General features: G+C 45.4%; 1 protein-coding gene across 3 annotated transcripts in view; it reads left to right on the top strand.

The window, feature by feature from the left end:
• GMPR (guanosine monophosphate reductase) overlaps nucleotides 1-12,976 on the top strand; it is a 57,896-nt gene that overhangs the window by 26,426 nt on the left and 18,494 nt on the right. For 2 of the 3 annotated variants that reach the window (XM_043908483.1, XM_043908485.1), the window contains exons 5-7: nucleotides 2,998-3,079; nucleotides 7,052-7,158; nucleotides 8,880-8,954. In XM_043908483.1, coding sequence (XP_043764418.1) covers nucleotides 2,998-3,079; nucleotides 7,052-7,158; nucleotides 8,880-8,954 — 264 coding nt within the window. The remainder of the gene's footprint in view (nucleotides 1-2,997; nucleotides 3,080-7,051; nucleotides 7,159-8,879; nucleotides 8,955-12,976) is intronic. The other variant, XM_043908484.1, reaches the window with a different exon arrangement.

Raw genomic sequence — 12,976 nt, 5'->3', positions numbered from 1 at the left:
AGCAAGTCAACCAGGGAGGAAGAATGGGAGCTTGGCGTGCTATTTCTTGGGTTCCTGTGTGCGTGCTAAGTCACTTCCGTTATGTCTGACTCTTTGCGACCCTATGCACTGTGTCTGCCAGGCTCCTCTGTCCATGGGATTCTCCAGGGAAGTGCCCTCTTCTGGGGCAATCTTCCCGACACAGGGATCGAACCCGTGTCTTCTGCAGCTCCTGCACTGAAGGCAGGTTCTTTACCTCTGAGCCACCAGGGAAGCCTTTCTTGGGTTCCTACTAAGTTCTTTTCCAGGTTCAGAGTTGTATGCTTAGGAGGAAAAAAAAAAACCCTAAGAAAACAGAAACTATAACTTTCATTTGTAAAAGTAATGCAGTTTCTACTGTCAAATCCAAGAAACTGTAAGGAATTATTGATAAAAGTCAGAATATTCCCTTACCACAACATGTTTTATCAGCATTTTGGTGTATGTTTTCATCTATACATATACTTGTTTAACAAAACTGAGCTCTTACTATTTCCTTCTGTTTCTCCTAACATTATACTGAAAGCATTTAAACATTTTCCCATGGCATCAAACCAGTCTTATAAACATCACATGGGTTGGCCTGAGATTGTCGAACCATCACCATTTGGGGGAATATATTTGCAGTTTTGCACTGTTAACAGTAATACATGTTTGTAGTTAAATCCTTGACCTCATCCATAATTATTGCCTTGAGAGAAAATCCTGAAAGTTATTGGATCAAAGGATATACATACTTTTCATTTCAGCATGCGGGCAAATTATTTTCTAGGAAAACTTGTACTGGAGTAGGCATTCCACTGGCAGAGAACGAGTGTCTGTTTTCAGCATTTAGTTTTTATAATCACTGACAATTTGTTAAGTGAAAAGTGGTACCTTGCTGATATCTTCGTTGAAATTTGATTGCTGGTGGAGGTTAAACACTGTCCCTGTGTTTATTGGCCACTTTTATTTCTCTCATTAGTTCATATCCTTCGGAAGTTATTCTGTGCGGTGCTAGCATTTTTCTTGTAGATTTGGAAAAGCTCTTATAATGTTAGTCTTCTTCGTAATTTTAAATCTTTTTCTCCACCAGGTTATTTATTAGTTTTGTTGATTATATGTATGAGTGTGTGTTTATGCAGGTTTTTAACTTTTATGTAGACACATCTGTCTTTATGTTTTTTTCACTTGTATGTGTATTATAAGTATTCAAAGCTTTCCTCTAAATCTGGGAGGGGACAACTTTTAATTTATCTGAAGCTTATTTTGGTGCAAGGTATGAGTGATAATCCATATCTGTTTCTGAAACTCCCTTTCCCCCCAAATTTCAATATTTATGTCTATTGAAATATTGTTCCTTTCCTCTGTGATGTGAAATGCCATCTTTATCATGTACTGTATTCTCATATCTTCCTATCCTTTCTCTGGGCTATCATTTTCCATTGTCAAATGCTGTTTGGATTAAAGGAACTTTGAGCCATCCTCATCACCCCTTTCGAAGATCCTTTTATACAAAGTTAAAAGTCACGTTGTCTAGGTGGAAAAGAAAAGTTCTCCTTGGAATCAATTCAGTGAAAAGACACTTGGGGCTTCAATGCCAAAAAAAGAAGTTGTATGAGTTAGGGATACACTGCCCAAAATAAGACTTCGCACAGTTGTGAAAATTCAGACAGGCATCCTGCCAAGTATTCTATGTACCAACTGAAGAATCCACAGGCCAGTGAGTTGTAATAAAAAGGGCTATTTTTATGTTCCCAGGCTCCTGCAGTGAAAGAACATGCACTGTTTTCAAACCAGATGCATCCTTCTGGTTTTAGTTTCTACCACTTCCTGGCTTATGGGTTTATTCTTAGGACCACAGTTTCATATTGTTCTGAAAATGAAGTATGTTCCAGTCCCCAAGGTGCCTAGGGTTCATCTGCCTTTTCATATCTCAGTGGGAACCACTTGACCCTAGGATGGGTTTAGTTCAACCCAGTCGTTCAGTTGTGTCTGACTCTTTGCAACCCCATGGACTGCAGCATGCCAGGCTTCCCTGTCCATCACCAGCTCCTGGAGCTTGCTCAAACTCATGTCCATCAAGTCAGTGATGCCATCCAAGCATCTCATCCTCTGTCGTCCCCTTTTCCTCCTGCCTTCAATCTTTCCTAGCATCAGGGTCTTTTCGAATGAGTTAGTTCTTGGCATCAGGTGGCCAAAGTATTGGAGTTCCAGCTTCAGCATCAGTCCTTCCAATGAACATTTAGGACTGACTTCCTCTAGGATGGGATACCCAGGTATTTTCCCAACTGTGAGGTGGTCAGTAGTTCCCTAATTCTGGGTTCTATTGGTTCCATAGTAGTTCTCCAGGGGTTTTAAACACTGTGAACCACAAATAACATTTTAATCAGCTCAGAGAGTGTTTCATTGTGTTTATTTTATATATTTGGGTTCCCTGTGTTTGTCTTGCTTGACCTAGAAAGTCTTAAGGTCTCTTGGAGTTCTAAAGTCATGTAGTTCTGTAAATTCCTCATGCTGTCAGCTCACCCAGAGGTAGCCTGGGGTGTCCAATTCTGTGTTCTTGTTAATTGTTGTTATTTAGGGTTGTTTCCAAATTTGCTGGCGTACTGAGTGCAGCACTTTAACAGCATCATCTTTTAGGATTTAAAATAGCTCAGCTGGAATTCTATCACCTCCACTCACTCGGTTGGTGGTGATACTTCCTAAGGCCCAGTTGACGTCATACTCTAGGATGTCTGGCTCTCAGTGAGTGATCACGCCATCATAGTTAATTGAGAAGAAAGGAAACCTGGAGAAAACCCTAAGCCACCAATTGGCTGAAAGTTGATTCAGGGATTGGTCCCTTGTCTTCTCCCGTTTTTATACTTTTGTCCCCTTGGCTGCCTGATAGCCTCAGATCCAGCTCCTCCTTGTGTTCAGGTGTGGGGCTCTCCCATCACTCACCTTTGTTCCTCCCGGAGTAGTTCCTGATCATGAACTGTATTCTTTCTATCCCAGGCAGGGAACGTGGTGACGGGAGAGATGGTAGAAGAGCTTATTCTTTCTGGAGCAGATATCATCAAAGTGGGAGTTGGACCAGGTAAGACTTGCTGGGAGCACAGCGGAGAGTGTGTTGTTGGAGAGGATTGGGGTCTAGCACTTGGGGGGACCAGAGATGCCCAGAAGGGACCTCAGGAATGATCCAGCCACAGACTTAAAGCACATTTCTTTTGGAAGTATTGTTGAGCTTCTGATCAGAAGAGGCTCCTGATTAGAAATATCACTGAGCTGCTTTCTGATGCTTCTGGGAATTTCTGAATGAACTGGAATGTGGTTCGATTCAAATAAGGTCTTGGTTTCAGAACATTCCTGTGGAAGAAAAGAATGAGAGCTCATGAGTGATCCCATTTACCTTGAAGAGAAAGGGATGAAGAGCTCACGGGGACAGTTAATGGATGTGAATGACTCCAGTTTATGTGAATGTTTGAGGGACCCCAAACATTGCAAATAAGCATGCAGCTGAGGCCACGTTTGAACTTGATTCATGGCCCAGGCAGTTATCACCTTTGGCTCTTCAGCTGATACATATCCATCTCAGATTTTGCTGCATCCTCCCAGGCCTTCTCTCCCAGGACCACCAGTGGCATTCTGAGTAGAGGAATAAGGTGGCACCTTTCTACCCTCTTCTGGGCAGATCTCTTTCTCTTGGGGACACTTGATGCTGACTTTCCCTTTTGGCCAGACAGGTGCATGAGCTTCAATATTAAACTTCTTCATGTTAAATATGAGCTTCTTCATATTAAAAGTTCTCCTTGCACATCCATGATTAACCAAACACTAAAATGGGAGAGGAGGAAAAGAGGTATACATTTTCTTCTGGGAGTAGAAAAACAGCAAAGCTTTTTTTTTTTTTTTTTTAACAAATACCATGCTCTCAGAAGACACTACCAAAAAAGGAAGCAAACCATAATCTAATATGAGAGGGAGGCAGAAAAGATGGTTGTGTTGTGACCTGGCACAGTCGTCAGCCTTCAGGGACCAGGATCGGCAGGAAGAGACTCTTAGGGAAGGAGAGCCCTGTAGGCTTGTAAAAGGCCCTAAGCATTTAAAAAAATAATAATTTTATCTATTTTTGGCTATGCTGAGTGTTCATTGCTGTGCAGGCTTTTCTCACATTTTGGTAGATGGAGGCTACTCTCTAGTTGTGGTGCAGGGGCTTCTTATCGTGGTGGCTTTTCTTATGGAGCAGAGATTCCAGGCACGTGGGCTCAGTAGAAAGGGCTCCCGGGCTCTAGAGCTCAGGCTCAATAGTTGAGTCACATGGGCTGAGTTGCTCCACAACATGGGGGATCTTCCTGGACCAGGGATCAAACTTGTGTCTCCTGCCCTGGCAGGTGGATTCTTTACTACTGAGCTCCACCAGGGAAGCCCAGGCCCCAAGCTTTTAACACACAGCGAGGTTCTCAAGGGTGGGCTTTTGATATTGCCACTCACCCAACAGTCTCTAATAGTCTGAGCAAGAGGAAAGAGAGCTGTGGTCTTTACTGAGTGTCTGTCGTTATTAGAAACTCAGTGCTTAAGGCCTGTTCTTGCTTACAGGGCACTGTCCTCCACTTAGAATGGGCTGTAACAGACCAGGCTTGTGATGGAGTCAAATAGGCTAACAGTGTTAGACCAGGAAGACTCTTTCTCTCCCTTCAAAGTAGAGCACGCACCGATCACCTATTCCACCACATAAATGTATTGAGTGTCTCCTAGCTGCCGTAGAGCTGGGTGGGTGCTGTACATACAGGGTGTGAGGTGTGTAAACCATCTTCTTGTTCCTTAGGGCTGTTCTCCATGTAATCTTGAGTATCCAGCTGCCCTTGCTTCCTTCCCATATGTCCTCTATGTACACAGTCTCTTTCCCCCGAAGATTTATTGTTCTTCTGCTGTTAATGTGTGCCTCCCAGGCTGTCTGTTTAGAACAGAGGTGACCAAAGGGAGTAAGAAGCTCTCTTTGAGCCTGATGTATTGGAGTCATTTCTATAAACCGATTGGAGATGATGTTTACATTTCATGAACTCTTGAGCATAAAAACAGTGGACTTTGGCCATCTAGATGACAGCATTAAATAAGGTTCATCATGGAACAACTCCTGGGACCTGGGGAAAAAAAGCATTAAAAACGTGCCCCACGGCCACTGGGGCTGGGAGGAAGTGGGTACCCAGTTTCTCCTTTCAACTTGGGGGTTCATCAGGACCACTCCCCCACCTTGTCCCTCACCCGTGCAGAGCTCCAGGCCCTGCAGCTGAGTCCCTGCCCGCCCTTGAGGATCTGGCAGTGGAGTGGGAAAGGAGAAAGGCCGATTCTGAACCAGAGCCAGAGGTTGTAAAGCTCCAGGTGTGCCTCGCACAGTGCGTGTCTGGGGCAGGGGTGCCTTGGTCGGGAGGGAAGCTTCACAGCCCTCAGGGAGCGAGTGGCCGTGTTGTGAGGATGGAGAGAAGGAGATGGCTCCTCCCTGCAACTGGATGCGGGAGAAGGCGGCTCCCCTGGTCCCGGTGTCCCTGCCGGACCAGGCCTCAAAGTATATATATAGCCTTGACTCTCGACCTGTTGGGAGAGGTTTGTGGGCAGCTGGGAAGCCACTAGTGATGGTGGGGAAAAGGAGAGGAGGCAGAGGCTTTATGCAAGTTCACGCTCAGCTTTTACACTGGCCCATAGGCGACACCCCCAGATGGGCAGGAGTGACAGTGAGTGAGTGAGTGGTGAAGCGTGGAGACAGAGATGTGACTCATTCATTCTTGAGTTCAAGCATTCTTTCAGTGACTATTTATAGCGGCCTAATTATGCACAAAGGTCTGTTCTCAGCGCTGGATCCACAAACAATGAATATCCATGGAGCTTACCCTCCAGCAGAGAAAACAGATCCTCAGTTCTTACACAAATAATGACTTAAATGCTCTTTTTGAAATGAGCCGCTGTGACGAACAACGTCCCTGAGGCAGTGACCTTGAAGATGAAGCCTGGGAGATGAGATAGGCTTGGGCAGACCAGGGGGTTGGTGCAGAGGGGAGCGCTCGAGAGACAGAACATCACATACAGGGGTTCCCCGAGGTGGGAGGAAAGGAAAGGTCAGTGAGGCTGGGGGGTACCAAGTGGGGCGGACGGAGAGAAGAGGGGACAGGCGGGTAGATAGTCCAGAGCTTGAGCTGGCTGGCCTCGGAGCAGGCGCTGGTCTGCTGGGAGGGAAGGGGAAGCTTGGGCACGGAGACGTGCTGGAGAGGCCTGTCTGATTCGGCCTGGACCTAACTGGGCTGATGCACTGCAGACAGTGAACTAGGACTGCAGTTGACCATGGGGAGGGCAGAGGTCAGGGGGAATGAAGGCATTGGGGTGGCTGCTGTGAGTTCTTCAGTGGAAGCTGACCTCAGAGGCCGGGCTGGACAGGGTGAGAGATGGACCAGGAGAGGGTGAGGACCAGGAGGCTGGCATGTGTAGAGGCAGAGCTGAGGCAGAGGGCGGCTGTGAGCATGCCCTGGGCGCCGGGCCCCTTTGCTTGCGGCTGACTGGAGGCCGGGCAGTCTTCATCCCCTCATGTCATTTCATCTCCATCACAGCCCCGTGAGGTCAGTGCTTTCATTTCCACTTTTTAAGCGAGGCACTGAGGCTTAGAGAAGTGAGTCATTTGACAGAAGTTGAAGGTCAAGGAGGCTCAAGGCCGTGGGAGGCGTCTGAAGGTCCCTTGTGGTTGTGTGGGAAGTGAGGGAAGGTGGGAAGGAGTAGAGTTGAAGGTTGGGAAGTCGAGGGAGCTGATGTCATGGAGAGTGACGGTGACTGGTGTAGGGGGGAGTGTCCTGGACCTGAGCAGATGCGGGTGATGCAGCCTGGAAGGGATGAGTGGCCAGGACGGTGGTTGTAGCCACCTCCGCTGAGCTGCGGGGGCCACCCCACCCCGCGCCCCGCCTCCACCCCCCTCCACCACCCCCAGGAAATGGGGGTACGGCTGTGTGATGGGAGAGGAGGCTCATTTTGTCAAGTCTTGCTCAGTCCTAACCATCTCTCTCTGGGGTTCCCCTCCTCCTCCATCCAGGTTCCGTGTGTACCACCCGCACCAAGACAGGGGTGGGCTACCCCCAGCTGAGTGCTGTGATCGAGTGCGCAGACTCGGCCCATGGCCTGAAGGGGCACATCATCTCGGTAGGTGTCCGAGGGGGGCTGGGGGCGGGCGTTTCCGGGAGGCCCTTGCTCCCCGGCTGCCCTTCACCTCGTTGGTGACCCTGTGGTCTCGGGAGCCAGCTGGGGACCATGCTCGCAGCGTTCGGTGACACTCAACAGAGGTACAGGCCCTGCTTCCTGGGGACTGCGGAGAAGGGGGCGGCTCCTTGGTCAGTAACTACTCTGTAGTCAGTAATGGCTGGAGGTGGTGCGTATCATGATGGGATACATGGGGAGCTTTGAGAAAATGAGAGGGTCACGTGTTCTCTTGCTAGGGCTCGCTGTAACAAAGTGCCCCTTACTGGATGACGCACAAGCTGGAATCAAGATTGCCAGGAGAAATATCAATAACCTCAGATATACAGATGACACCACCCTTATGGCAGAAAGCGAAGAAGAATTCAAGAGCCTCTTGATGAAAGTGAAAGAGGAGAGTGAAAAAGTTGGCTGAAAGCTCAACATTCAGAAAACTAAGATCATGGCATCCGGTCCCATCACTTCATGGCAAATAGACGGGGAAACAGTGGCTGACTTTACTTTTTTGGGCTCCAAAATCACTGCAGATGGTGACTGCAGCCATGAAATTAAAAGACACTTACTCCTCGGAAGGAAAGTTATGACCAACCTAGACAGCATATTAAAAAGCAGAGACATTACTTTGTCAACAAGCATCCGTCTAGTCAAGGCAATGGTTTTTCCAGTAGTCATGTATGGATGTGAGAGTTGGACTATAAAGAAAGCTGAGTGCTGAGGAATTGATGCTTTTGAACTGTGGTGTTGGAGAAGACCCTTGAAAATCCCCTGGACAGTAAGGAGATCCAACCAGTCCATTCTAAAGGAAATCAGTCCTGAATATTCATTGAAAGGACTGTTGCTGAAGCTGAAACTCCAATAGTTTGGCCATCTGATGTGAAGAACTGACTCATTGGACAAGACCCTGATGCTGGGAAAGATTGAAGGCGGGAGGAGAAGGGGAAGACAGAGGATGAGATGGTTGGATAGCATCACCGACTCAATGGACATGAGTTTGAGTAAACCCTGAGAGTTGGTGATGGACAGGGAGGCCTGGCGTGCTGCAGTCCATGGGGTCGCAAAGAGTTGGATAGGATTGAGTGACTGAACTGAACAAATAAGAGAAGTATATTGTCTCACTCTTCTGGAGGTCAGAGGTCCAAGATCAATGTGTCAGTAGGGCCACGAAGCCTCCAGGGAAACCCCCATTCCAGCCTCCAGAGTTTATGGTAGTTGCTCGGCTAAGGACACCAGAGCTCCAGTTTTCACAGGGCATCCTCCCCGCATGCACATCTGCCTTTGTATCCAGATTTCTCCTTTTTATAAGAACATCAGTCATATGGGACTAGAGCCCGCCCTTCTCCAAGGCGACCTCACCTTAGCTTTTCACATCTGCAGAGCTGTCAGTGCTCTGGCCGGTCACCGGTTTCTGTCGTCAGCGTGGGTTCGGTGCGATGCTGGGGGCAGAAGTTAGATTATGTGGGTGGAGGGGTATATGGATGGAGGTGAAGAGAGTCAGTGATCTAACAGCACTGTTATGGAGCTCCTGGAAGGACAACACCCCAGTACTCAGCAACTAAATATTACAGATTGAATGTGTGTCAATTTAACCCTCAGTTTATCTGTCATTCTTCTCTACCTTTATCGACATGACCATCATTCAAGTAGTCATCACATCTGTCTCCTTCTAGGTGAGATGCCCAGAACAGGCAGAACTTGTCAGATATAGCTGGATGGACTTGGACAGATCTATGGCTTCAGCTTATGTGGGTGATATATATATATATAATAAGTCTCTCAGTCGTGTCCTCCTCTTCACAACCCCATGGTGTGAACAGTCCATGGGACTATCCAGGCCAGAATAGTGGATTCGGTAGCCTTTGCCTTCTCCAGGGTATCTTCCCAACTCAGGGATTGAACCCAGGTCTCCCACATTGCAGGCAGATTCTTTTACCAGCTGAGCCATATAGGAAGCCCATATATATCCTATAAACATTTGAATTATATATATTTAATAATATATATCTAAATTCTGAACTTTCGGCATGTTTTTAGTGGTGCTATAACAATGGACTCAAATATAGTAAATTAAATCTTCAGTCCTTTTCACTTGTTCAGTTGCTAAGTCAAGCTCTCACATTAAATAATTGACAGGTTATTTTGGTAAAAAAAAAATGGATGTAGTAAATTAACATATTATGGTGGAATGATCTGTTATTGGTTTTGGTTCAGCATTGAAACTGGTGAGATTTGATTTCTGGACCTGCTTTGAGGACATAATTTGTTGTTCAATCACTCAGTCGTGTCCGACTCTTTGCTACCCCATGGACTACAACACAACAGGCTTCTCTGTCCTTCACTGTCCCCTGGAGTTGCTGAAACTTATGTTCATTGAGTTGATGATGCCATCCATCCATCTCATCCTCTGTTGCCTCTTTCTCTTCCTGCCCTTAATCTTTCCCAGCATCAGGGACTTTTCTAGTGAGTTGGCTCTTTGCATCAGGTGGCCAAAGTATTGGAGTTTCAGCATCAGTCCTTCCAATGAATATTCAGGACTGATTTCCTTTAGAATGGACTGGTTGGATCTCCTTGGAGCCCAAGGGATTCTCAAGAGTCTTCTCCAACACTGCAGTTCAAAAGCATCAATTCTTCAGTGCTCAGCTTTCTTTATGGTCCAACTCTCACATCCACACATGACTACTGGAAAAACCATAGCTTTGACTAGACGGACCTTTCTTGGCAAAGTAATGTCTCTGCTTTTTAATATGCTGTCTAGGTTGGTCATAACTTTTCTTTCAAGGAGCAAGCATCTTTTAATTTCATGGCTGCAGTCACCATCAGCAGTGATTTTGGAGCCCCTCAAAATAAAGCTTGTTACTGTTTACATTGTTTCCCCATCTATTTGCCATGAAGTGATGGGACCAGATGCCATAATCTTTGTCTTTTGAATGTTGAGTTTTAAACCAGCTTTTTTACTCTCCTCTTTGACTTTCAACAAGAGGTTCTTGAGTTCCTCTTCGATTTCTGCCATAAGGGTGGTATCATCTGCATATCTGAGGTTATTGATATTTCTCTCAGCAGTCTTGATTCAAGCTTGTGCTTCATCCAACCTGGTATTTCACATGATTTACTTTACATATAAGTTAAATAAGCAGGGTGACAATATACACTCTTGACGTACTCCTTTCCGCATTTGGTACAGTCTGTTGTTCCGTGTCTGGTTCTAACTTGCTTGACCTGCATACAGATTTCTTAGGAGGCAGGTAAGGTGGCCTGGTATTCCCATCTCTTGAAGAATTTTCTACAGTTTGTTGTGATCCACACAAAGACTTGAGCATAGTCAATGAAGCAGGTGTTTTTCTATAATCCTCTTGCTTTTTCCTTGATCCAGTGGGTGTTAGCAATTTGATCTTTGTTTCCCCTGCCTTTTCTAAATCCAGCTTGTACATCTGGAAGTTCTCGGTTCACAGACTGCTGAAGCCTGGCTTGGAGAATAGTGAGCATTACTTTGCTAACATGTGAGATGAGTGCAATTGTGTGGTGGTTTGAGCATTCTTTGGCATCCCTTTCTTTGGGATTGGAATGAAAAGTGACCTTTTCCAGTCCTGTCGCCAGTGCTGAGTTTTCCAAATTTGCTGGCATATTGAGTGCAGCACCTTTACAGCATCATTTTTTAGGCTTTGAAATAGCTCAGCTGGAATTCCATCATCTCTATTAGCTTTGTTCATAGTAATGCCTCCAAAGACCCGCTTGACTTCAGACTCCAGGATGTCTGGCTCTAGATGAGTGATCACACCACCATGGTTATCTGGGTCATGAAGACCTTTTTTGTATAGTTCTTCTGTGTATTCTTGCCACCTCTTCTTAATATCTTCTGCTTCTGTTAGGTCCGTACTGTTTCTGTCCTTTATTGTGCCCATCTTTGCATGAAATGTTCCTTTTGTATCTCTAATTTTCTTGAAGAGATCTCTAGTCTTTCCCATTCTATTGTTTTCCTCTATTTCTTTGCATTGTTCACTTAAAGCTTTCTTATCTCTCCTTGCTATTCTTTGGAACTCTTCATTCAAATGGGTGTATCTTTCCTTTTCTCCTTTGCCTTTCCCTTCTCTTTTCTCAGCTATTTGTAAGGCCTTCTCAGACAACCTTTTTGCCTTTTTGCATTTCTTTTTCTTAGGGATGTTTTTGATCACCACCTCCCATACAGTGCTATGAACCTCCACCCATAGTTCTTCAGGCACTCTGTCTATCAGATCTAATCCCTTAAATCTCTTTGTCACTTCCACTGTATAATCATAAGGGATTTGATTTAGGTCATACCAGAATAGCGGTTTTCTCTACTGTCTTCAATTTAAGTCTGAATTTTGCAATAGAAAATTTGTGATCTGAGCCACAGTCAGCTCCCAGTCTTGTTTTTGCTGACTGTATAGAGCCTCTCCATTTTCGGCTGCAAAGAATATAATCAATCTGATTTCGGTATTGAGGGTATAATAATATACTTTAAAAATCCCTACGAGCACACAATCTCTTTCAGATTTTACTAGAGCATCTGAGCCTTGCTGCCAGTGCTTCCCCCCACATGACTTGATATGCCGAAATGAAGATCTAGGTCTTTGATTCACGGTCCCACACTCACTTCCTGTGTTCCTTCTGATTTCTCATCCAGGCTTTCCATCCATCCATTCATTCAGTTAGTTCATATTCATTGAGCATCTACTGTGTGCTGGGGCTGGAATAAATGACCGAAGATTTATCGGGTGCTGACAGAGTTCTTTCCCAGGTGGTGCTAGAGATAAAGAACCCGCCTGCCAATGCAGGAGGCATAAGAGATGCAGCTTCGATCCCTCGGTTGGGAAGATCACTTGGAGAAGGGCATGGCAACCCACTCCAGTATCCTTGCCTGGTGGGCTATAGTCCATAGGGGCACAGAGAGTCAGACATGACTGAAACGACTTAGCACACATGCACGACAGTTCTAAGGTCTTCAGCTCAGTATCTTTCTCTTTTAGCTTTTGCCCCAGTGAATAAATTAAGACCCATTTGTTGAACAACTTGTGTATAAAAGGCTGACATAGAGCCATCATCCTACATTTATGGAGTGAGTTGATTGACGTCATTGGAATTACCAAACAGGGCAGTCCTCCAATGTGGTTCTTGAACGCTCACCATAGCCGCCTCTTGGGCTGGTTGTATGACAGTCACCAGGGAAGCTTTTCACTGTACTCATTCCTGGCCTCCATTCTGTTTAATTAAAAAAAAAGTGTTTATTGAAGTACACTTGATTTATAATGTTGTGTTTCTGTTGTACAGCATAGCCACATGTATACATATATCCCCTCTTCCTTCCCGCATAGGTCACCACAGAGCATTGAGTAGGATTCCTTGTGCTATACAGTAGGTTCTCACTAGTTACCTATTTTATGCATGATAGTGTATAAATGTCAATCCCAATCTCCCAATTCATTTCACCCTCTCCTTTCCCCCTTGGTCTCCCTACATTTGTTCTCTACATCTGTGACTATTTCTGCTTTGCAAATAAGTTCGTCTGTACCATTTTTCTATATTCCACATATATGTGTTAAGATATGATATTTGATTTTCCCTTCTGACTTACTTCATTCTGTATACAGGTCCATCTGTGTCTCTGCAAATGGCACAATTTCATTCCATTTTATGGCAGAGTAATATTCCATTGTGTGTGTGATTGTGCATATGTACCACATCTTCTTTATCCATTCATCTGTCGATGGACATTTAGGTTGCTTCCATGTCCTGGTATTGTAAATAGTGC

Source organism: Cervus elaphus, chromosome 7 (genome assembly GCF_910594005.1).
Source record: "Cervus elaphus chromosome 7, mCerEla1.1, whole genome shotgun sequence".
Lineage (NCBI taxonomy): Eukaryota > Metazoa > Chordata > Mammalia > Artiodactyla > Cervidae > Cervus > Cervus elaphus.
This window is presented reverse-complemented; position numbering and strand designations above follow the sequence as displayed.